We start from the raw sequence: 26,064 nt of genomic DNA, 5'->3' as shown, positions 1-26,064 counted from the left end.
AAGTTGCAGCCCAGAGGAGAGAGCAGCCGTCACAGGTCTCCTGCTCCCCCTGCCAGGCAAATAGCCTGGGACTCACATTATCATTTCTGTCTCCCATTTCTGCCATGTTATGGCTGATGCTGCAGAAACAATGTGGTAATCTGGAAGAAGCCTGGCACAAATTGCTTCCTCACCTAAGGCAGAGTGGGGACTCCGTATGACCACCTTTTTTATTCCGAGGCACATAAAGAAATGTGAAGTCCTTCATAGCTTTAATAGCTTTAATTAAAATAGCTTCATTGTTGTTTCTGAAATCTAGCCTTTCCTGTCTAATTCAAAGTCAGCTTCTCAATGTATGCCATTTTATAAATCATTATTTTAATAAATTAATATTACATTTTTATTTAACTTGAATTGGAGAATTTGGGAACTAGCAAGACCCTTTATTTCATTGCTCTCCAAAGTCGTTTTCCTGACTCATTTGATGCCTCTCATTTCCCCTAACCTAATAACTGTTCAGCATTTCAGATTACGTTTTCTTCCTGAGTTTAAATGCATTTGTCATTTGCAGCATAAAGAATGTGCTATATTTTTTATTCTGGTAGTGTTTGGTAGATTCCACAGTAGACCTAGCAGAAACAGCAAAAGGTTATGCTTCATTAACAAAAACTCTGTGCAAAGTACTGTCCCAGTTTCTAGATCTGCAACTGCTATATGAAGATCATTTTTTCAAGAATAAGCTTGTCCGTAGTGCTCTATTTACACAGTAGCTTCTGATACATGAAAGTATATTATAAAAATAGAAAGGTACCAGATTTTACTGCGTGAATTCTTTCCAGGTACAGTTCTTCACTGCAAGAAGTGTGTAAAAACAACAAAGCAAATAAATAAAACTCAACCCTGTAAAGCACAGTAATACTTATGTGTACAAGGGAAGAAGTGGTGGATGGAGGCAAGAAAGGGGGGCCAAGAAGACAAAAAAGCAAGTTTTTAAGACATGGTTTTTATTGCATAGGTGGTAAACCTACGCTTTCAGAATTTATAATCTGTGATTTCGGGAATATATTTAAAATTGCCTGTGTTTGGATCCATTTTCCCTCCGTTACATTCAGTGTGTCCTGTTGACTTACAAACTCCTTGAGACAGATACTACATTTTTAACCCGTGTACAAACACTATCTGTTAGAATAGTTGCCCAGTTTTAACTGAGATTTCTGGTACTCCCAGACTGCACATTATTAATTGTAATTAATTTTCAATGCTTTTTAGTGGAACAGGGATGTACTGAGAAAACATTAACATGGTGCCATGTTTTTCTCTCTTTAAAATCAGGTTTTACTCTCTTAGCTTTGGATATACCCAGCAAAGCCCTATCAGATCTCCAGCCACAGCCCGTTCTATCAATGATGCACCTGTTTGGATGGGATGACATGGTGTGGCCTCAGCTGGTGTCAAGATATCTAAGTCACCTAATTCAAAACAGGTGAAAAATTGCGACTACTTGTTCTTCCAGTACCTTGCCATTCCTTCATTAGACTTGTGGAAAATGTTGCTTCAAACAATAGTGTTTCATTAAGATGGTCCAGGTTCTTTGCATCTGCTAAAGTTCTAGGTTTCTTGAAATCATCTGAGACATTTCACAGGGGATAGTGTGTGTTATTTGGGTTGGGTTGTTTGCTTGTTTTTATGTGTAAATAGCTTAAGATGCTCAAAATTTGTCAGGAAGAGAGGTAAGTATTTTGAAAAAGCTATGTGTCTTTTATATCGCAAACCACTTACTTTTTTCCCAATGGAAACAGTGTTGTTACTAACAGATTTTGGAAAATGGGGACCTAGACAGTATCTTCAGAGAAGTACTTCCATGAAGAGCAACACTGCATCAAAGTGAAATGCCTGAACCCATAACCTGTTTTTAATTTGCATAGTTACAGTTATCCACCCCCTTCTATTGTTACCCTTGGGCAAAGTTGTTACAGTTTGGCAAGGCAGTAGCCTCCTGCCCTAGCTGCACTTGAAGCTGAATAATGTAACTTGGTAAATTTTAAAATTTCTGGTTAGAAGTACTGGACATATTTTTCCCCTACCAGTTACACTTAACACAAAAACTTAAATCTTGTTATAAGGAGTCAAGATAAACATTATCACAGAAATCTGAAGATGCTATATAGTAAGTATTCAATGTTCAAATATCTTCACCTTCAAAACAAAGAACTTCTGCAGGAAGCTGAGGAGGATGGGTTGGGCAGTATTGAAAGTATAAGGAAAATGATAGTAAGGAAATGCATGCATTAAAACTTTCTTTTTGACAAGCTTGGAACACTTTCTGAGTACATATTAATGTTCATGTAGCTCAGGTTTCTGAGACCTGCTAAATGGATGCTTTAAATTAAATATAGGTTTAGAACATTGATCACATTCCTATGTTTTCCATGCCAATGTTGAGTTTTCACAGAATCACAGAATTGTTTATGTTGAAAGGGACTCTTGAGATCATGTAGTCTAACTTGTCCAGTGCTGTTCAAGCAGGGTCAGCTAGAGCAGATTGCCCAGGACTCTGTCCAGTCAGAATTTTATATACCTGAGAAATTTTATTGGCTTTAGGTAGGCCTCTATGAACTTAAGATAGATGGGTGGTGGTGGTGGTGGTTGTGGTGTGGGTTTTTTTCCCCCTCGCCCCGCTTCTGAATCAGGCTTTGGAAGCAGGGGAGGTGAGAGGTGAGAGAGAAAGAGGGAGTGTTTCTATGTCGGACTGTAATTGAAAGTGAAAAATGTTGCACATTTTTAGGGTACATATTGTACTAAGGAGCATAGCTGTAAAGCAGGATATGGTAAAGACTATTTCAGTGTGATTAGCAAAGATGAGGCTGTGGCCTTCTTGCAGGGAGATGTTAAAAGAGGTTGAGTTTAGTTCCTCGTGTGTCAGTTTGGAACTCAGGAGAGGAGCGCTCAGTCCTCTGATTTGCTGTCTTTCTCTTGTATGATCTTTATAGGGTGAGTTTCATGCAAAGTTGCAGATACCTAGTACATGCTGAATGAAATACGAGTTAAGCGCATAAATGCCCATTTATAATTTGAATTTTTTTGCTCTTCAGGTGAGATCAAGAAAAACATTTTGACATCTAAACTGGAATTTTGGTATAATTTAGGTGCTTAAGGCCAATTACTGGTTCCCCCAGTAAACACTTAGGTGGTTGAAAGCAGTTACTTAAGTATTCATTAGGAATATGCATTAAGCACCTGACATATTGTTATATAGATACATTGCTATGCTGGCTGAGGTAACATTTACTGTATTTGGAACCACGGCTGAAGCATTCCTGTTCCCAAGTATTTGGAAACATTGGTTGCATTAGCAAGTGCAGAACACGCACACGTGGCTAATACTGAGTTTCCCATACAGCCCTGGTGCCATAATTTCGTCTAAAAATGCAGTTAGCGTTGATGATAGTTACTTGGTGTACGTTAGTTGAGAGGTTAGAGCACTTGTGCAAGAATTTGGAAAACCCAAGTTAAGTGAGTCTTGCACTCGGAGGGTATTCAAACCTTTATTTCCAAGTACTGTCTTAGAAAGGAACGAGAGGACCTTGCCCTCCTCTTGCAGGTTGTACCATGGGTTAACTGAAAATGTCAGGTTCATGGATCCTTATTGAAAAACTAGCAGGAAAAAGCATGACTGCGTAGTTGAGTGATGATGTGTATTTGTCTTTTGCTTATGTGTGTGTATGTTTTCACTCTTTCTCATGTGTTCTCACTCTCTGTCACTCTGCTTTTCTGAATCTCCCCCCTTGCTGGAAGCATGGGACAGAAAGCACTCACACAGAGGCAAATATTTTTGCCCCTAAGCTGTTGGGGTTGCGATGCCCAACCTCAAGGAGAATTGTCTGTTTCCCCTATCAGTTGCCTCAAGGCCAACAAGGTGAGACTAGACGAAGGTATGTCCCTACTTCATCAACAGAGCTGTAAGGTGCTCAGATTTCCTTGTGAAAGGACAATGAGTACCTATGATAAGACTTTTTTAGCAGAATTGTACAGAGGTATCGTACTCTAGACACTGTCATTTTATTATACACTAATAAGATGGCAATTTTTTATAGTATGATTCATGTACTTATTTACCTTAGGCAGCTGTAGAGCAAAAGTTATCAAAGTATCTAAGTGCTGGGATCTTAAGACTTCATGGTTACTGTGTTGTGATAATTTTCACATCAAACATTCTCAGTTAAAAAGTAAAAAGATTATTTTGTTGCTGATGCTGTTATATACTCTGCAAGCTCTGCCTGGTCTCTTTAAGATTGAAGCTTATTCTGCATATCAGCTATTTCAATATCGATAATAAAGGTTCTGATGGACAAGCTGTGCCCTTAGGAACATGCGCACAAGCTTTGGTGTTTCTTTTGCAGTAGTACCTAAAAGTTCCTCTCCAGATCGTGTTGTGTGGTGCATGATAATATTATAAGCTGTTTAAACTAACTTTGAGCATGTGTATAAGCTCACTGTTTAAAAGGACCACTTGCCATGCTTCTAGCAGGTAGTTACTGTTCTTTCCTTTCGTAAGGATTAGGAGCATATTCCTGTCCAGTTTTAGGAAGATGCTTAAGTGGCCTACCTACCAGCAAGCAAGAGAAACCAGTGAGACTATAGTAGAAAATGTTTTTGTGAACCTTTGGGGCCAAGTAGGCTAGCTGTGTACATCGAGTATATAAGGCTGGAATTGTTGTTTATACATTACTGCAAAGAGCATTAAGTCCATAGGCATCCTGTTTTTTTCTCTTTTTGTACTGGAATTTAATTATCATTTTTTATTTGCTTGCATTTAGTCTCCTTATTTATTTTATTGTCACTGGTTTTAACTAAATGAAATAGAAAAAAAACCCCAAATGTTGTTCAGTGAAAAACAGAATCCAGTTTGGTTTCCATCTGGACCTGTGTTGACTTTCTGTTGCAAGTATGAGTAAAAATTCAGTAGAAAATAAGTAGATTTATATGTACATATATCAAGAAAAGAGTACAAGCATTTTTTCATTAAAGTGAAAGCACCTAGAGAGGAAATATCTTCTATAAAAAGGTGTAACTATTTTCAAGAAATTTCACTGACCTGAAGCACACACGGAGCTCATCTGATAGAAATTGCAAACAGGGTGCAGAATAGACCTGCTGTCCATTAGCAAGGAGTTTCTGCAGAATTAATGATGCAGGGCCGATATACTTCGGAAAAAGCCACTACAGCAGCTACTCGCGGTGGTAAGACAAGTAAAACTTCGGGAATACTGAACAGTAGAGTACAGGGATTGTGCATCGAGTGTTGATGGTGCCATAGACTCTGGCCTGACACCTGGCCGGTAGAATAATAGTGAGTGTTTGGTTGAAGAAAGTATATACAGCAAGTTTGCTCTGTGTGTGAATGTATATACTTGTGTGTGTATACATACATAAATACATACATTTGTAAGTGTACATCAAGTATAGTGGTTTCCTTTGTCATCTCCAAGCTGCCTTTTTATGTTTCCCTTTTTGATCTGTTTCTAACATGACATGTCTTTATTTGCTAAAGCAGACCTTTTCTTCTCCATCTTTTAGGCAGCTAGGACTAAGCAGACTTCAGAGTAGTGTGGGGCACCTGAGCTGCCTTTATACGAAAGGCTGGGGTAGTTTAAGCAGTGTCAATATGAAGTTCCAGGTTGATTCAGATAAACTATTCCCAGCGTTGTACATTGGCAGTTTAGACAGTACTGTCAAATTATCCATTGTTAGAATAAGGCATTTCCCATTGTGTGAGTTTTTCTTCCTCCATTTTGTTTTATGTAGCGAAAACATATGCATATGTGTATATATGCTTTTATACTACCATGTGTGGCATTACCAAATTTATCATATTCTCTGTATTCAGGCATCAGGATATTGTGAGCAAAGTGTGTAGAGTACACAAAAGGAATGCCAGTTGGCCTTTCTGTTACTTTATTTCTGATCGTTTCTGTGCACGTTGCTATATGTCTACAGCCAAATGAGACGCTATGCCACCTTTTTGCATACTTTTATTAGATCTCTTTACCTTTTTCTTCCTGTTATACCTATGCAGTGCACTGTGTGAAGCTTTTTCTAGTATGGGATATACATCCTATGAAGCTTTGACAGTACGTTCTTGGTTTCGATGCATTTTGCAAATGTTCATAGATCAACCGACTGGTATGCTGGCCAAGACAGATGCTGAGCGAACAGTTGGTAAGTATTCACATTTCCCTAATGTTTGCAGTAATGATTCTATATTGCAAAACTGGCAAACATTTTCAGCTAATTACAAAATGTATTTTTGTTTGTATTCCTTTACTTTTACCTAATTACAAAATGTGTTTCTTTACGCTGCTTGTGCTATTTATTGATAGTTTGCCTGCTCTGCATATGACAAATTTATCACAAACAAAGATAAAAGAGCTTGTTTCCTTGGAAGCAAAGAACAAAAACTTGCTCCCAAGGAGACAAGCTATTTTTCCCCCATGGAGAAACTGCTCTGAAAAAAGTGAAAATCTGAAGTAAATAGTCAGAAATCATGCTGTGAATGCCCTAAAAGAAAAAAAAGGAAAAAAATCCAGTCGCAAGTAATTCTTTTCTTTTCTATGTTGGATATTTTGCTTTCTTAGCGCAATACTTCATCACTTCTTTTATAAAACACTGCAGTTCTAATTATTTGTAGAACACATCTTCTAGTGACTATTTTTCATACACATTTTATAGATTTTGAGGAAAACCATCAGTAAAATGAAAGACTTGGTTATCTGTACTTAATACTCTTCATTCTCTTATATCTATATTAGAAACATAACTAGTTTACACACACATTCTTTGTCTAGAGACATGCAGTCAGTTGCAGAATCCTTGTATTTTAGACATTTAAAAATCATGTTTCATTTTGTGATTTTGGGACTAAAGTAAATCAAAAAGCATAACTGTATGCTGTATTTACTGCTGTGCTCTCTTGTAACAAACAGGGAAAGCCTATATGGAGCAGCTGACTGAAATGACAAGACTGATTTTTAAACTCTCAGAAGTAGAAAGCATTCTTTCAAAGGCTCATGTTGAAGAGTCAGTTTTCAAGCAAGACCCCAAAAATGCTCTTGTCCAATTCATTAAGGTACTGTACACCTCTGTGTTAGCTTCATAGGACAATTTTAGGGAAAAGGAATTATGTATCAGATTTTGTTTGGTACGAAAAGAAATTACTCACACAAACCTCGTAAGAGACTTAGTAAGTTTATTTATATTTATTTCAATGTCTCTGTTTTCTTAGGCTGTTGGTAGAACTTACAGTGGCCTTCAGACACTCCCTGAGAAATCTGCAATGATAGCAAAAACTCTGGAGTATTTAGGTGATGTATTAAAGTATGTAAAACCTTATCTGAAGGTAAAAGGACCTCCAGAAGGTCTGCAGCTTACATATTGGATCATAGGTAATTATTTTGCAACCTCTTTTCTTTTAGGAAATATTTTTAAGGAATCAGTAAAATATGATTTTTAATACTTTTTTTCCTCTCTACTGTCCATCTTAATGGTTTAAAAAAGCAAAGTCACCAAGATGTTATAGTTAGATATTTAATTTTCTTCCACTGATTTTCTTTGGTTTTTATCCTGATGCTAACCTCTTTGTGGTTTTTTTTTAATTACCCCTGCAAATCAGTGTTTTCAAAAGTAAGATGTTTTCCTGTCTTTTACCACTGAAAACTACCTGTTTTACCTAAATAAAACCAGAAACAATGACAAGCCAATGAAGCAGTGTTATGACATGCTACATCGTATTTACTGGAGTTATGATAGTGGACAGGTCAGCTTAGGAATGTAACTCGCTTCCTTTTAGAACTGCTCCTCTTACATACACTTTGTGCTTTATTAAAGCTCAAATTCTAGTATTTGTTGATGAAAGTGTAGAACCACTGATAGGATGGAAAAGTGCTGTTTATTATGAATGAATGTGCCAGTCTGACCCACTTACCTTTAAAAATAGGGTAAACCTTATGTCTCTTAAAGACAGAGGTAATGATTTGCATGTACACGTAGTGTACATCATGATTATAAGGACTACAGTGAAAAGCGTGACCACGATGCAGAAGGTGCATCAAATGTAATGGAATATGAATTTTGTAAAATACTTTACTTTTCTATTGCAAGATCTGCATATTTTGTTATAGAAGACGTATGTCAAATTAAATGTTTTTAGATATCCAGATGTTGGGCTGGAGCCGTGTAAAGTAATTTTAGATTGGTATTTTCCTTTCTGTTCTTTGCAGTAGGGAATGATTAATTCTTCAGTCACGCTGTTGTGTGCAAGAAATTGTCCTTTCTTTTTAGTTAAGAAAACATAAAAAAGGTTTAAAATAAAAAATATTTAAGTGTATTTCAGTCACTTCTTCACATTCTGTGGGCTTGTTAAATTATAACAAATCTAAACACCTCCTGTCTGTGGTCAGATTGTGTCTCCTACTGTCCCATACATCACGGCAGTGATGATAGAAGGAGTGCTTTTAGCCGGAATGAGCATGTTTCTTTCAAAATAGGAAGCTTAGACAACATTATTAGAAGCGTTGTTAAGCGATCGTTCTCTTTCTCTATGATTGATCATTGTGTTTTCTTTCACTCCACAAGATTAATGTTGTTTTGCGTTGTTTTTAAAGATGATAATGGATGACTTTTATAGATTAATAATATCATGTAACAGCCTACTTTTAATCTTTCATTATTTCCGACGTCTTAAACATGTTTTCTTGGGATAGTCCTGTATTTCCAACCCAGCAAACTTTTTCTTGCTTCTAATTAAATATAAAGTTAAGGACGTCTGTGGGAACTACTACATAGGAATCTTGTTTTATTTAATCTGTATTTTGAGTATTAACACTGACAGCTATAGAGTTACTTTCTCAAGAAAAATTACACCTCACCTGCAATAAAGATGTTTCTCAAAGTTAGAGTGTTTACACATCAACAGCTTTTTACATTTTTTTCTGCAACTGAAAAGGAGGATCTTAAAACTCACTCAAAGCTGCGCAAGTGATACATTAATGTGTAGAAAACAAGAAAGATGTTCTCTGAGGCTCTCATTTTGTGAACTGAGAGCCCACAAAGATCTGGGGAGACCATGCTGGTGTAATGGAGTTGGCTGCCCCTCATTTTTTAATTGCTGAATTAGATGCATTAAATACAATTTGAAAGATACTTAATGTTTTCCTAACATTGAATTGCTGTGTGGGTAGTTGCTGATGTGGACACAGTGGTGTTAGATAAGCGTGAAGGGAAGGCAAAGGCAGTGTCTCTCTGTAAAATGTGATGAATGCACACAGTAAGGTAAATGTTTAAGTGCATGTGGGCTGATTCCAATAGAGTTATGTATTAAGTTTAGTTAATTTTTCTGCAGGGATGTGAGAGAGTGTCCTTTCTTTAGCATTACTGTACTTTTCCTAAAGCAGCTTCACTTGCCTAAAAACTTGTAATGTATTGAATCAATATAGTAATTTCATTTTGCTGAACTCTAAATGGACTTTGAGTCGTCTTGACTGGGCTTTTTCTAAGGGGATACCATAGAACGAGTACGTGGGAGTAAGACATTTCTGTTGCTGTTGCTACTCTTGGATTATCTAATTTAACATAATTGCCTCTTTAAGCTTTCTTAATTTTTTTTTTCTTGATTTTTTTTTTTCAACAGGATGTCTGGTAAAGTTCTGGGCACCAATACTGGCTACTTCCAAAGCACAGCAACTCTTGTTCCGCATTGTGGATTGCTTACTGCTGCCACACTCTGTGTTCCAGCAGGACAAAGAGCTGCCTGTGGCTTTGCTGTCTGCCATTCAGGAAAGCCTACCTCTTTATCTTCAGGTAAATATCTGAACTCTATTATCAGCAGACAAATGTATCTTCAGGAAAAGATTCATATTGCAGAGGATGTTTTATTTTTCCCTAATCAAAACAAGCGTTGACTGAATTTAAAGAAGCAGCAAGAGGAGTTTTTTCTCCTTGTAGAAGTGGAAGAAAAAAATGCCACCCCATTGACTTTCCTCTCATTGCATGCAGCTATGCTGTGGTACACTCCAGAGCTGCTAGTCTAATCGCTGTATATAGAGAAGCTTTTAGCCAACCTGCTGTTTACACTGGTCTCTGATGTGAGAGATTTCTGAAACTGTGGATCAAGTAATCATAATATGTAGCAAGACACTTATTGAGATGACAGAGCAACAAATGTTTTAAATCATCCTTGACTTGGCTAACTGTAGATAATTAAAGATGAGCTACTCTTTTTTCGTTGCTCTTTGAAACAAAAGACGGTCCTCCACGTATCATGGCACTCTTTTATCTTAATAGTTTGAGAATGTGTTTTGCTGAATCAAATTCCTGCTGCTTACGCTTACATGACTAAAGCCTTGTTGCCTGTTATTCCTCCTATTCTTCCCTCAGCTTACCTATCACTCTTGAAAATCCATAAGGCTTGTTGGTGCTGTAGAAAGAGACTAATTCCTGCAGGTGAGGAAGAGAAAAGAATGTATTTTCAAAATAAATAAGTTGACATGTTTTTCCTTGTAAATCCTTGGGTCGTCTTTGCTTGCTTTTTTCCCTTCCCTCTTAGTCTTCATTTTGATTGCAGTCTTAACTGATTACTTTACAGGATTGTATTGTGAAACAATGCAGTGGTGACATTGTAAACATCCCTCAGATTTATTCCTTTCAAAAGTTGCATAGTGATCGATGGCGTGTCATATGGAAGTGAATATGATTATATAATGATGTGCAGAATATGACTTGCTTTGCTGCTCTGTAGGTATTTTCAGAAGCTATATACATGTAGGACCATCTGGACACTGATATTACCAGAGTGTGACTGTCTGCTTTCTAATTTAGTATTTTAGTCGGAGAGCGCTGTTTCTCTGTAGTCTGCACATACGGATGTAGTTTTAAGATGAAGCCACTCAAGCTGGTTTTGAAGTCCAAGTGTTGTGGACCCTTGTTTCCTGTTTTCTTTGTCAGTCTCTGACTTCCTGACCTCGCTGTCGTACTCTTCAGCAGTCTGCTGCGCAGTCCATGTGCTTTCCGGCTAAGCTAGATAATCTTACTGACCGAGTAGTTTATTTCAGACAAATGCTGCTTCTAGAAAACCAGTAATTCTTCAATTTGACAAACACTTCTGGGGAGAAAAGACAAAGAGGAGACTTACTTTTCCTATTTCAATATGGAACTTCTACATTTTATTAATTGTTTGTATTTACAAAGTTCCAACGTTTTTAAGTGCTTCAAACTGCTTAGTTCATTCCAAAATAGTTCCTTCCCCTTTATTTGGGAAAGTGGAAAAATTCCGATTTGGGATCAACTTAAAAGGAACATATTTCAATATCAGTTTAAAAAAAGAATATTCTCTTAGGACTGCTTCTGAGCTCCGTTGAGATTGAATGGATTCCAGGCATGGATTCTCTCTGACTTCTCAGGTTATCGTTTCACAGTTGGCTTAAGGAGTTGGCTTAAGGCTAAATTCATTCCCTTTCACACCCGTGTGCATTTGCTTTAATGATTCTGTGAATGTGGGATGATTTGTGAGCTGATTCAACTAGTAACTAGCCCCACAAAACACAGACAAACAAAAAAACCCCAAAATCCAAGTGGGCATATCAGAAAAGTGATAAAACAGTATATGTAGGAAGGAAAGCATGTAAACATGGTGGGAGGAAAGACAGAGAAACAGCATCCTGTGGAAAGAACCCCACCTTGACTAACTTAAGCTGCTGGTGAAATGTGTGATCAGACTCTCCTTGGGTGCCCTATGTCTGGTGCCCATTCCTGGAGGTGGAGCAGTGGTATTTTAGTGCAGGAGCCTTAATTCACCCTAATGTTAGACGAACATTATTCCATAGATCTGTCCCTGTTAATACTCTAGCTTACAACTTAATCCTTTGGTAGTTAGATTAAAATAAAGAAACAGGAATTCGGAGACCATGCAAAATATCTTCTTATACATGCATATTCTTTTTTCATAGTCAAAGCATGAAAGCCCTTGAATAGCATTTCTACTCAGAGGTCTTTTTAATTCTTTTTTTTTTTTTCTTTTTTCCAATCTTCTGAAAAGTTCCAGGCTCCTTCTCAATCTTCTCTTCTATTTGTTCTGAATTCTCCTTCTTCAGTTCCTTCAGGGCTCCTCCTCCTTTGTCTAAAAAACCTTCTTATATCTCGGAAAACGTATTAGTTTGCAAGCAATGGTTTGCAAAACTTCCGTCTTTCCAGAGCTTTTAACAACCAATCTTAGTGTGGTTTATTTGATCCTTTTATGTGGGTTTTGAAAAGAATTTGAAATCAGTCTTAGTAGCAGGTAATTAATTTCACACATTCATTGATGCAGCAATCTTATGAAATCCTATAGAAATTCTGAATTGTATAGAAAAAGATTCCCCAAATGGCCACATACCCTGTGTTTATGGTAATGCAGCTGGCCACACAACTTGGACAGTAGGCTTAAAACCAAGAACAATGTTGTTGTCACTGTGCTGTACTAAGAGAGGGCATCGCCTTTGTTCGTCACCCTAAAATGGCGGAGGCCAATTTTTCATCTTTTAGGACAACATACGAAGCTCATCGTTCTCTCCCCAAAGCATAGTTCACAATTCATCAAAATTGATGACTGTATCCCACCCTCCCTCACCACCACCCCAAACCTACACATTTGTTTTTAATAGATCAAAATTACAGGCTTTGTTTAATTTTACACAAGCACAAATAATTGTCAAATGCGCTAATTAAGACTAGATCTTGCATTTCTCTCTCCTATATTAAGACTGGCTGTATTTACTTGTTGTGTTTGTGTTTACTGTATATATAAATTCGGGCTATACAGTTGTGCCTTTTGATTGTTATTGGACAACTGATCTGTTCTCTGCTATACATGGAACTTATCTAGAAGTTTCCTTCAGATTCAGTCACTGATTCTGCCTTGTCAAAATAGCTTAGCTCTAGCAACTTTTAATCTAGTATTTTTTTCTTGCCTAAAGGGTTACTGTCTGGTTGTTATTTCTTTCATTGTGCATCATCTGTTTTGATAATATTTGATGACCTAAGAAAGATTTTGTTGGGATGTAACATCAAAATTGTCCTCAGAGTTGTTTGAATGATGGACTTCAGAAAGTAAAGCATGAAGAACACGAATAGACAGCTGTTTTATAATTTTATGGGACTGTTCTTAATTATGAGATAGTGAGGCATGTAAAAATCTAACATTAGATATTTTGCCACCGTGAAAAGAAGTTGAGTTGATTTGTGTGATAGTGAATTGCTGAAGCTTACCACAGGAAATTTGAGAGCAGTTGAGATTGCTCTTGGATGGATTTTTTGGAGAATGATTTGGAGGAATTTTGGTACGCATTTACCAGTAATATGGGAAAGAACTGAAGCAGTGTACAGAACTTATTTTAGAGAAGAAATACTAGTTTAAATATACCTTGCAGAATGCAGTGTAGGTGCATGGAATAAGCATAGTATACATAAATGATGGGAAAGGTAAGATACCCTGGTTGGTTTATCAGCGTTAATCATCTCCAAACACAGAAGATGGTTGATTTCTATCTAAATACAGGAGAGCGGTGAAAGAGCTTAATTCTAAGTAGTGCTTGGCATATACATTTTCCAGTGATTTTAATGGGCCTGTGCAGGCTCAGCATTTGTCAGAGATCAGACCTTAAAAGCCCTCCTGTGAGCCGCATCTGTGGTCCGATATTTGAGCAAGCTTATTAATACGTTTTGTGAATTATAGTATGTGTTTAATAGGAATTGTACAACATTAATTGGTGAACAGCAGATTTATTCCAACAGCAGGACTGATATTATAAGTCATCATTAGGTAGCTTGGCATTTCTGCAGTGAATACTGCCAGTAATCCATACTAATCGGTTCTTCGCTCTCCACGGGTGATTTACAGATATACGGATAAATCAGAAGAAAGAGGCAGCTCTGGCCACAGAAGGTTCCTGCAGTGAACACGCACAGGAATCAGTTGCCTTTCTGCTAAAATGAGGAGCAGATGTTGTCATTCCCCTCTGCTCCCCTTAAAATGTCTTTGGTTTTTTTTGTTTTTAACCTCAGAGGATGGCTAAAGAACGTAGTTAAGAAAAAGAGGGTGACTCTATCAACCCTTTAAAGCCCATCTGCTTTATAGGGATTGTCCTAGGGGTCTGACGTGATTGATTTCAGATCTCTGGTCCAGAACTGCAGTCCAGTAGCCTGTGTTTCTTTTCTCTCATATGAACAGTAGCTTCCTTCATCTCTTAATTACTGGTAGGATTTAAAAGAAGAAAGTTCTATGTGATTTCCTTGTAATCACACCCTTGGCCGGTGCTGCCTGGGATATTTTGCCATTGCACTGAGAGATTTGCAGCTACTGTGCAGTGTTGCTAATTTATCCCGTGCCACTTGGGATATGGCATTGTCAGACCTTGTGCAGGTCTGTTGCTCTCTGCACTTATGCAAGAAAAAAAGAGTCCAAAATAAAGAACACAGTGTTGAGCTAAAGTCAATGGGCCTTCATGTCCAAAAGAGAAATGCAGGTTCTTCTGTGGAAATTTTTAGGGAACAGGAGAAGCATCAGGGTCAAAGGAGTGACGATTCTTCCTTGAAGAGCTTTGATGCTGTAAGTGTGCCCTTCATGTGTGAGGACTGATTCATGGATTTTTTCTACTATGTGTAAGAGAAGGGTTTTTTGTTTGGGGGTCCCCAACAAAATGGAAGGTGATTTTTCTCACTGTTGTCTCACTGAAAAAAAGAATTTGTATTTTGGAAGCCGTTGGTGCTAATCTTGTAACTTTCATTAGGAAAAATGATGAGAATCCTCCTTATTGAAGAGAGAATTCTGGTATTACTTCGTGGTTTTAAAAATTATACCTTTTTTGACAGGCAGCATCTCTGCCTGACCCACCAAAAAGGAACCTAGAATCCTTTCTAAAGAAAACATTAGGTTACAGAAAAAAGGCTTTTCCATGTTTTAAGTGCTTCTTAATTTAACAACTCTCCTTACAGGGTTTCAAGAGCTCTCTCTATCCTCATCAAATAACTAAAGAAAAAAATCACTAGTTAACTTATGTCCTTTTTTCCCTCTCTAGTCAAGAAGAGTATCTTTCAGCAATGCTCTTGACAGGGTGTTGGTTTTTTTTATTTAATCCTTTCCTTCTTTTTAAGATTACATCTCTCCCCATCCCACACCCAAAAAAATTAGAATCAGTTTACTTTAACTCAAAAAATGAAAATGCTTTTATGAGGATCAGGCTAGGCTTGTTGATCCATCTTCAAATGAAACTATTAGAAGATCTGCAAAAATTAGTCACTGTTCCTTCAGATATCTAAATTCTAATTTTTTTGCTTTTTATTGTACCTATTAAGTATCTTTAGGATAATTTCTTAAAAACAGTAACTTTTATTATTTAATAATAACTGATTTCTTCCTTCTTTTCTTGATCCTATATAGCATTTATTGATCCTCAATTTAAAGAACTGTCTCCTTTTAGTAATTATCATTGTTAGTTCTTCACAGATGTTATGTTCTTCACGTATTCCTACAGGTGTCCTCTGTAAGGTTGTGATGTTATTTGTGTCCCTTTTATAAGATAAATTAATACACTTTCTCACAGATTTTTTTTTTTTTTGTAATGTTAAAACAGTCTATAGAGTCTTAAGAGTGCCAGCGCCAATTTTGGGATTATGGAATATTTTCTGTCTTTTTGTAAGAGCTGTACTACAGAAAGCACAGGCAACTCTTCTTTATGCCTGCTGTAACATCTTATTGAAAACACCAAACACTCAAGCTTACATACTAAATAATCTGTCATCTGTAACAGTCTCTCTGAGTCTGCTACTTGCCAACAGTGTTTTCAAGAATTCTGATATAGCAGCAGCTGCTTTTTCCTACAAAATTTTGCCGTATGTACACAAAAGGAGGAGAGAATCTGAATCGTTTTATCAAAGCCCCAGTTCAGGAAGTGTGGTTTTTATCATTGGGACTGACCAAAATTACCAAGGAGCTCTAGAAGTATGTGAAGTTAAACCCTAACCAAACATGTCTGTGTTCAAGAGGGCCACCTACAGCAAGTCTTCAGGCAGGTTCTGAAGCACCTCATTTCCTGAAATCTCATGTTTCCTCTATTTGTTTACTGTGGAACCAAAAGTGGGAATTCCCCATCTCAAGAAAGTGCCAAGACAACCCTCAGCTATGTATCAGCCTGCTTTTTTTCTGCAAGAATTGTTCTGTCTTTTGGGGGAGGGACTCCTATGCAAAAAGCAACAGAAATACTCTTTGTCAGTAGCTGGGGAACAAAAGCAGCTTGTCTTGAACTATTAATTCATATATTATGGGCATTAGCTTACCTCAGCAACCATCAGTATTCAGGCAGATACTCCTCCTACCAAAACTGGCGTCTGGATTGCAATGCCTAGTGGAAGTTTGAAGTACTGTTGAAGTTGCTGTCTAGGCAACTCTGTGCTTGAACTTCTTTTACACCATTATTCTTGTTGGACAAAACTATTGTGAAAACTGTGAATTCTCAAGAGGCTTCTGTTTATGCCGCTGACTGTGACCCTTGTGATAGGAGATCACTGGACTACTTTTTTTTTTTTCCCCCTTAGTGATTTCTTTTTCTTCCTTTCAGTAATCAAAGGAAGGGGAAGGAAACTCTTAACTTTCTCTCACAGCAACTTGTACCCGTAAGAAAAATACTCTTTTTTTCAGAGATGTACCATGTATATGTTGTATAACTATGGGTAGTGTTCAGATAGGCACTTTCTGGGCAAGTACTTTCATTATAGATTTTTCTCTGGATCAATATAGCTTATATTGGATAAATCACAGCAGTTTTAGCCTTATCTTAAACAGATTTAAAAAAAACCCTCTAAATCCCTTATAAATGGTGCCTAATTTACCCTAATTTGTTCACACTATGAGCAAAATTTTTCTTGTCAGACCACGATTCTAAGTGCTCATTTTTCTGCTATATCATTCATACAGAAATTTTACACAGTGCTTTACAAACAGATGAGGTATTCTCTCTCTCCCGTCATAAATCTTACCTGACTAATATACTTTGTTAGACCACGTATAGAGTTGAAAAAGAAATGAGGAGCTCTTGGGCACAGAAACACTTTCTTAGGTCTGAAATGCCAAGATTTTATTTCAAATTTGAAGAGGAGCTTGCGTGTCCCCAAGTTTATCTTCCAATATATTAATTAGTCTAGTCTAGTAAAAGATTTTTCTTTCCTTTGCAAGCCTTGCCCTGGCTCTGTCTTCATTTGTAGACCATCATATCTGCAGCAAATTACTGATGCTCATTTGTCGTGCAGTAGTTACTCTGTGTGCAGCAGTTTACACAGCGTGTAGCGAGTATTTAGCCTACGGTTGTTAAAGATTTATTCAAAAGTATTGTTAAAAATTTATTCGATTTCTCACTTTCTAAAATTTTCTTCTACAGGGCCTGTCCTTTATATGTTGTCAGTCCCAAACACAGGGTGCCTATTTAAATCAACTCCTTGGGAGCATTATTCAACAGTATTTTGGACGATTTCTCCCTTCTTCTCCGACTGCGCTTGGAGCTGGACAGCATCCTATGCTGACTGCTTTATGCAGTTCCATTACAGCCCCCCAGATGCTCCGTCTGCGGAAGACCACTCTGCATGTCATAAAGTAAGGACCAGTGAAGTAAAAAACCATCATTTATTCAAATTTCACAAATATGCCACTGTTTTCTTTTCAGTTAACTGATAGTTTGGCTGTGGGAAGAGCCTGTAAGTTGCTGCGGCAGGGAGCAAAGGAAGGACATCGTGTACATCAGGAGAGTAAAATTGGGAAGATCTAGAGACTAGTGAGGGAGTCATTGAGGATAAAGGTCGTAGACTGTAAGAAAAAATATCGCATGGGGCCTCATGAAAAGCAAGTATTTTTCTGGAAGAATTACACTCCAATGTACATCATCATATGTTTGTGTCTCAGGCTGCATTTAGGGTCACAGAGTTGTAGTGCTTATAGTTGCCACAGTTACCTGTGCATGGGAGGCCTCGTTGCTCTGTAAGTGTCAGGTTATACATAGGTGTACCAGCTACCCAGGGGAAATGGAAATTTTGGGGTGTGGGAAGAGGGAGACATAGAGGCAGGGAGACAGTACTTGTTCACTGTGCTGTCACTACTCGCACGATGTCAACAGCAGCTATAAACGCTGGGTCCCTGCTGCTGAAAGGCCGAAGCTTTGTATTATATACTGCAGAATAGGGAACAATCTGTACTTTTTGTCTATGTTGGGAGAGGATTTAAACCCCCTCAAATATAAGGTGATTGTTTATATCCAAGGTAATTGTATTTTTCTTTGTTAAAGAGTGTGTATACGTGTTGATTAAAAGAATTCCAGTGTTGATCTTAGGTAAATATGATAGGCAATCCTGTAAGTAAAGCCTGTATTATTAAGGGAGTGAATTAAGATTTCACAATCTTGGTTCTGACATGTTTTTAACTTATGAATACTCAAACTTTGTCATCTTAATAAAGTTATTTTTTAATGTGTGCATGCATGTGTGAATTTTAAGATTGATAGTGGAAAGAAAGTTCTGAAAGTGTAATGGCACTTGGTGATTTGTAAGACATGAAACATTACTTAGTGATCTGGGAAGAACGTTTTAGAACTGAGCAGCAGTCTGATTTGCAAGCTGTTGGGTGGTCAGGAGGCAGTCACTAGGTCTATACATAAATACGTGCAGAGTTCACTAGTCATTTTGCCATATGAAATCTAGTGAATATCTTGCTGCTGCACAGAGGAAATGGAACCACATGATCAGGGATGTATTATCCAGGTCAGAGAACTGTTTTAGTGGAAGAGCGCTCCCCAAAAAATTAGTGTGAAATTTTCATAGTAAATTAATGGGCTAGAAGATTTCAGAGTTGCTAATATTAAAGTGAGTAAGACCACAAGATACAAGAAATATAGAAGTGTTACAACTTTCATTTGCCAAGTTATACCAGTGCTCTGAAGCTGTGCAATGACATACTCAGATCTCTGAAAGTCAGGTTTCATTTGAAAGTTGTAGAAGCACTCCTTATTAAGTTTTTAACAAGGATGATGGTTTTTACTTGATGCATTGCTCACTAAACGTGCATGCCTTCTTTGAGTAGCTAATAGTACCTAATATTAAATATCTAAAAAGTGTTTTCGAAGGTTCTGGGAGTGCTCTTGCTAACTGATGAATAAATGCTGTTCTTTTTACCTGCAGTCTTCTCTCCTGAATGCTTCAATTTAAACTTATTGTCTTCAGATTTCAGTAAAGTAATTTGTGATGTCAAACCAACAGTAGTTCATTCTTGTATCCTTTTGCGGAAAAATAACAAACCAAGCTGTTCACATTGGAACACTCAATGTGCGTGATGTCAAAATTTGCTCTTGTTGCAAATTGACAGGTCACCTTTTATCTTTGTGACAAATTTTATACTGGAGATGATTGTGTTAATTCTGACAGAGCTAAAGCAGACATCGGCTGTGCCGTTACAACATACTGTTGATGAAAATAAAATAACAGTACCAGTATAATAGCAGAGCTGTTACCACAAATTGAATTGTGAGTTGACAAAAGCACATAAAGCTAACTAAAGTAATTGAACAACAGTTGTATTTTGGATGTTGCTTTAGGGTCTTAGAATCTTGACTCCTCCCTTTATTCAATTATTTTACGAAGCTCCCTTTGTATTTTAACTTTTATAGTCACACTTGGCTTTTTAACTATAATTACGGTAGCTGTTATTTCTCACTTCCCTCTCAACAGAAGAGTCAGAAGGCATCACTGTCCTCTGATAAACTGGGAGTCATTGCTAAGACTAAGACAAATAGAAACCATTAGTTGAGCCTAGATAAAGATAGAAATCTATGTAATATGCCTCCTGCTGAAATATCACAAAGTTATTTTAAGGTATATGGTGCTTGCATTGCATGGAAGAAACAAATTACAGACTTTGTTCTGGTTTGCTCTGTCTTCCCAGTGAAAACTACATGCAGTTCAAAGGTAATGCTCCACCTCCTCGCTTGGCTTCAGTTCTTGCTTTCATTCTTGAAGTACTTCAGAGAACCCAGAGCACTGAACTATGTGACATTGACTTAGTTCTCCCAGGCGTGTTGAAATGCATGGTATTGGTTAATGAGCTACAAGGTGAGACACTTGTTTGCTTTCAATATATCTCTGCACACCTGTAAGATTTTTGTACTGCTGAGCATCTTTCATCCCAATATTTAAGACTCTTAGATGAGGTGAATGAGATACTTTGGCCAGATAAACTGGACAAGCTTTCTTTTTTCATTAACTGGTCTGGGACTTCTGTCTCCAAAAGGCAGAGAAGTCCTGCCTCATTTCGCTCTCTGATGAACTAATCATCAACTTCTCAGGAATCTGAAGAGCGTTTCCTTTCTCCCCATCCTTCCCATTCATTTCTCCCAGACTTGGTAACTGTGGAAGTTTTCTTGCACCTAAAGGTTTGAGACCAAATAAGACTAGCGTATGTTCTCCCCATAGAGGCATTATAAATGGATTAAAAATAGCATGTTGCTCTCTGACGGCATCTTTGAGTCTTCTTTCTTCTTTTAGCATGCTTTGTTTGGTAGTGAGAACTTCTTTATTTTTAGCTGCTTAATAAATGAAGCACTCTGTTCACCTCACAGTTGTACAATGAATGTGCATAGGCTCAAAATTTCCACTTCTTGCTGCCAGTAGAGGCATTAAGCAAAATGGGGATTCACCTCTGACTTCTCCTGGGAATTTTGTCTAATAAAGTACTTTTTGATTCTGGTTTATAAAAGTTTCAAGGACAAGATACGCTTAGGAAATTAGCTGAATCGTCACACGCCTTTCTTACCCCTTTTGCCATCATAGCCATATCTGCCTGAAGCTGAAAGTACCTGCTTTGCAGTGTGCTGTGGAGTAGAGCGAGCTGAATGTCTTGTGCTGCTGTGGCTACCAGCTCACTGCCTGCCTAGACAGGGCTCCACCACACCCTTGTAGAAAAGTCCTTGCAGCCCAGTTCCACCTTTATAAAGAAAGAGCTGTATTTTTCAACTTGAATATTTATTTGGAAACAATTAAGAGGATGAAAATAGTGGGGTTTTGTGGGTTTTTTTTTCCCTTAAAAAAAGAAGTAGGGTGGATTTCAGAACAATATCCACCACAGAAAGTAAGGAGTAGATCTCTATAGCTTTGGGCAGGATATAATGCCATGACTGCTTTTCTTTAATTCAAATAGGAACGATTAAAGAATACAAACAGAACTTAAATTTAAATAAATGTCTATTTCCACTAAGTGTGTGTCTCTTTGCTTTGACTTAAAGAGACCATAGTGTACTTAAAAATCTGTATGTTTAAAATATAATGGTGGTGAAAATAAGACTTTCGCATAAATCTGTGATTCATTCTGTTCTTTATAGCCAATCTAACTAACTGCTCTCACAGTCATTTCCCTTGCATCAAAGTAAGATAAAACCATTTTTTTTCTCATTTAAAAATTGTAGTCTTCATGAAAGACATTCTCCAGATGGTCAGTTCAAGAGCTCTGTGTGAATCTTGTGATTTTTATTTTACAGTTAAAAAAATATCTACAGACATTGTACAGTACATGGTAGAAGGCTGCCAAGCAGGGTCAGGAGGAGAACGTGCCACCCAGCTGACTTCTGTATTTAGGTAACCAGAAAATATGCCAATTGGCAGTGAAGCTACTGCAAGCCAATTGACAGCAAACATGTTTTTTTAAAATAACTAATTATCCTTAACATACTGCATTGTCACTTGTTTGTGGTATTTAAATAACGGTACTTTTGGCACTGGTTTTAAACATAGCTTGGCCAAAAAGCCAGAGCAAAAAAGTAGAAGAGAGAAACATAACTGCTTTCTCATAGGCTCGGTACTGTTTTGAAAGGTATATGATAGAGAGGTACGTTGCTGCTGCAATGGGAAAAACTCCACATGAATGGGGGTGGTCAGTGTTAGGTGCTATGAAAGGTGCGTGTGCCTAATTCGAAGTGCATATAATGGAGATCAATCCTCATATAACAAGCTTAGCTTTTTTTTTTTTGATTGATTTGATTTTGTGACAAATAAATAATAGATTATTAGAATGTAAATTATACTTATTCCGTACCTCTGCAAAATGAATCCTGTTTCTCACATGGGTGCAGTAGAAGACCTGCATGAGCTGAGACCCAAAGACATTTTGCAAACCTAAGCACCGGTGCTGTATTGGGTCATGTCTAGATGAAAGCTCCAGAGACACTCACTGAAATAAGCGTGAATATTTGTGGGCATGCCAGTCTCCCTGTATGTGATACATCACTTTCACGGGGTGTTTCATCCCTGGGGTGTTACTTCTGATTGGAGTGTAATCTGTGATCTCTAAAGACCTCAAACCCTCAGGAAGACAAATGGGTGAGCTTCCATCCAGTGGTCTGCCCTGCTTACGGTCCTGTGGAGCTTTGTAAGAAATGCTAACATTATTTCTGCAGACTGGAATCTAGGTCTCTTTTTTTCCTGGTCGTCTTTTTTCTATTATTATTTTTTATTAAATACATGTTTTAGTTTTGCATTCAGACAGACACATTACAAAGTAAAGTGCTCTGGAACAAATCAGCCCTGGTGAAACAGCCACAGAATCTGACAATTTGCTCGAAAATAAACGTGTGGGCTTTTTTAGCATTAGCCTTCAAAAGCATGACTTCGTTTAGAGAAAGTATTCCATGTAGAGTATTTCAGTGTAACAATACGAAAATTACCGTGCAGCCAGATTGCTTGTTCTGATTAGACTCTTTAGTTGTTTTTGGCAGGTTCTCTGCATCTAGTTTTGACCTTGCATTAAATGCCTCTGTGTCCCCCTCAGGCAGTTTATCCAGGAGTATACTGCCGTGTATGATCACCGGGTTTTCAGCATACTAGAAGCAGTGGCGGTCTTGGATCAGACGTTGGTTACCAGCCTGATTCCCACAATCACACAGTCTCTGAAGGATTCAGAGCACAAACAAGGTGTTGGAAGAAATGCTGCACAGAGGTTTGATTTTTATTTAATGTTATTTTTTGACAATGAGCAGTAGAGGTTTATTCTCTTGAAAGAAAGCAATGTTAGACAGCAGCACAGATACTCAAAAATGAGTGATTTTTAAGTGTGTTCAGCCAGAAATCGCCCTTTGCACAGGCCTTTCATGGTTTTAAGCCATCTATATTTGCTAAATATTTTCAGAGATGTTTTGACACTAGGACTACAGACCTCAGTAGAATTTATGTGAAGCCAGGTTGCCTCTGCTCACTATACTGTATGTTGCAAAACAGAACAAAGAAGAATTCCTGCCCCAAAAAATTTTCCTGTCAGCCCCTGTTTTAGAGGACTTTATGGGTTATATGTAAAATTACGGTATAATCAGGTATGATCTGAGGTGCCTAGAAAAGAAATACTCGTGGCTTAATTTCAAGAGTTGTCTCATAGAATAGAGTAGAATAGAATAATTTTCACTTGGAAGGGACCTACAATGATCGTCTAGTCCAACTAGACCAAAAGTTCAGGATTTCAGGGCTGACCAAAAGTTAAAGCATGTTGTTAAGGGCATTGTCCAAATGCGTCTTAAACACTGACAGGCTTGGGGCATCGATCACCTCTCTAGGAAGCCTGTTCCAGTGTTTGACCGCCCTTGTGGTAAAGAAGTGATTCCTTATGTCCCATCTAAACATGTGAGAGTTGTGGGTGTCCAGAAGAGGGTGGCCTTCTCTCTCCGATAGGCACAGCCGGCTCACACTTCCTCCGTTTGCCCCCCAAGAACTTAGAGCAGAAATATTTGACTTGTGAATGCATGTGGCATTAGAAGGAAATGGCACATGAGGTGAGCAGCTCCGTACAGATGGAGGCGTCTCTGGGTGCAGATGCAGCAGTGAACTTTCAGCACCTATATAATAAATGCTGTTACAAAGCTCTAGGAAGCTCTGCCCAGTGTGGCGCCCGAGCCAAAAGGACTCCTCCGGTTAGTTCTGCTCACTGGAAGGCTGGCCCTTGACCCTCGTGTGGGTCTGGGCCAGGAACCGGCCTCACCGTTTGCATTAATGCACATACTGGGACTACTCAAAGGGTAGGATCCTAGTCACGCCTCAGACTGGAGAAGTTTTGAGCTGCACATCAGCGGGGCCTGGGCTATAAAAAACCCAAAACAGAGAGTTGTGCAAGAATGTAACTCATGAGGCAGCAAAGGGTAGTCACAGGGTATTAATCCTCCATTTAATGAAAAATATATTTAACTCGTTTGTAATTATATTATTCACTTTTTGTTATCCTCTACCAAGAAATACATTTGCTTTTATTTAAGGGAATTCATCCAAGCTCAGACTGAAGTACCATTATATGCAGGATTTTCATACTGCCTGCTTTTGATCTTTTGATAATGTATTTCATAGCAAATTTTCCTATTTTTTATACTGTTAATAAGGTAAAATTTATCCCTTTACCTACAAAATATGGGGGGGGGGAAGCAGCAGGTTGTTTGAGCTTACTGAAATATATGCTTGGAGATTACTGGAGAGCTACATTTCTTTTAGCCTCATCACTTAACGTATATATTATTGAAGCTGTTGTTGATATTTTGTATTAATGATTTGTATTTAGAATGTGCTCCATTACCACAGAGAGATTTCTTATGCAGAAATCAGATAGCAAACATGATGAAGTCTGAATGCCAATCTTACGTAAGCCTTGGAAACTCTATGTTTTAAAATGAAAAAAAATTCTATTTCACAGCAGTTTACTAAGCAAGCAGACTTCTAGGCATCTTCACTACACTTGTAGCCATAAACGATACAATCTTTATTCTTCTTCCAACCTGGCCATGCTAAAAATTCACAGCAAACAAAGCAAAGTTTAATAGATTGGGGGGGTGGGTGGAAGGAAGGTTTTTAATATCCCAATTTGTAAACAATGTGTTTGGGCATTATGTGCTTTTACTCTTAGGATGTGTGAGATTGTTTAAGTAAAGTAACGTGTTACATTCTTTTGTTTTTTTTCAACAGAGAAGCCTATAAAAGACTCTTATCTTACCTCACAGAGGCTGGACAAAATGAGATACAAAAACTGGAAAATGAGACAGGTTAGCAGTGTGCTGGCGATTAATCCTTTCCCCTTGAATGTTCTGACACTGTCGATACCTAAAACTGCACTGTACGACACCCCAGCCAAGTTCTTTATCTTTACAATGGCAATACATTTATCAATTTTGTGTTTTTTCCCCCAAGTTATGTATTAATTTTCATTTTGTATTAATTAATTTGAATATTGTCATGCATCTGAAGAGTACTCTCAATATACTGTTGAATGGCAATTGAAATGTATGGCAAATTTGCTATATGTTAAAATGTCTATATGAGCAGAGCTTGTATTACAACATACGAGGTAGGATTTCAAAGTAATTTCACAAAACTCAATTCACATTGAGTGAGACCTGACCCTCTTAACATTGTACTTTTGAAAAATCTCATTATGTTCTTAAGCAAATCATAACTTTGTAATTTCTAATTTATTATTTTAGTAGAATGAGAAAAATTGTGATCTCTATACTGAACTTGCTGAATGCAGTACATTCACCAGGAGTTGCGCCAGTATGATAAAGCTATTGTTTGTTAAGAGGGCTTGTGTGTGTTTTGCACAAAATGTATACAGCTATCTTAACCTTCCACCTGTATTAAAACATTAAAGTCTTTCAGATTCCAGTGTAAAATCTCTTCCGTTTTCTTTGTGGGCACTATAAGAAAAGGTAGGTACAGATTTCCTGTCCTTTTCCTTTTCAATACTATGTTCTTAAATTTAACCCATAATTTACAGTGATCCCACGATCTTTTTATGAGTCATGACACTGTTAATTATCCATTCAACTTAGACTAGGCGTTAACGGTGTGAGAAAAAAGAAGAGAGGACAGATTCCTAAAGAAAATACTCACTTGGGGAATTTATTCCATTTAATCATAGGCTAGTACTTATTCCTGTTTGCCTGGAATGTTGGATCTTTCAAATATTTTGCTGTGTTACGGATTTTCTTTTGGGTCTTTCCAGGACAG

General features: G+C 37.6%; 1 protein-coding gene across 1 annotated transcript in view; it reads left to right on the top strand.

Moving 5' to 3' along the window:
* MMS22L (MMS22 like, DNA repair protein) overlaps positions 1–25,719 on the top strand; it is a 95,693-nt gene extending 69,974 nt beyond the window's left edge. Inside the window, exons 16-25 of the mRNA XM_075145519.1 lie at positions 1,312–1,462; positions 6,056–6,198; positions 6,963–7,105; positions 7,262–7,421; positions 9,665–9,834; positions 17,439–17,650; positions 19,985–20,151; positions 21,573–21,669; positions 22,859–23,026; positions 25,024–25,719. Of these exons, the coding sequence (XP_075001620.1) occupies positions 1,312–1,462; positions 6,056–6,198; positions 6,963–7,105; positions 7,262–7,421; positions 9,665–9,834; positions 17,439–17,650; positions 19,985–20,151; positions 21,573–21,669; positions 22,859–23,026; positions 25,024–25,105 (1,493 nt within the window). The 3' untranslated portion in view covers positions 25,106–25,719. The remainder of the gene's footprint in view (positions 1–1,311; positions 1,463–6,055; positions 6,199–6,962; positions 7,106–7,261; positions 7,422–9,664; positions 9,835–17,438; positions 17,651–19,984; positions 20,152–21,572; positions 21,670–22,858; positions 23,027–25,023) is intronic.
* The last annotated feature ends 345 nt before the right edge of the window (positions 25,720–26,064 follow it).

Source organism: Calonectris borealis, chromosome 3 (assembly GCF_964195595.1).
Source record: "Calonectris borealis chromosome 3, bCalBor7.hap1.2, whole genome shotgun sequence".
In the NCBI taxonomy this organism is placed as follows: domain Eukaryota; kingdom Metazoa; phylum Chordata; class Aves; order Procellariiformes; family Procellariidae; genus Calonectris; species Calonectris borealis.
The sequence above is the reverse complement of the archived record's forward strand: the minus strand, read 5'-3'. Positions and strand labels throughout refer to the sequence as shown.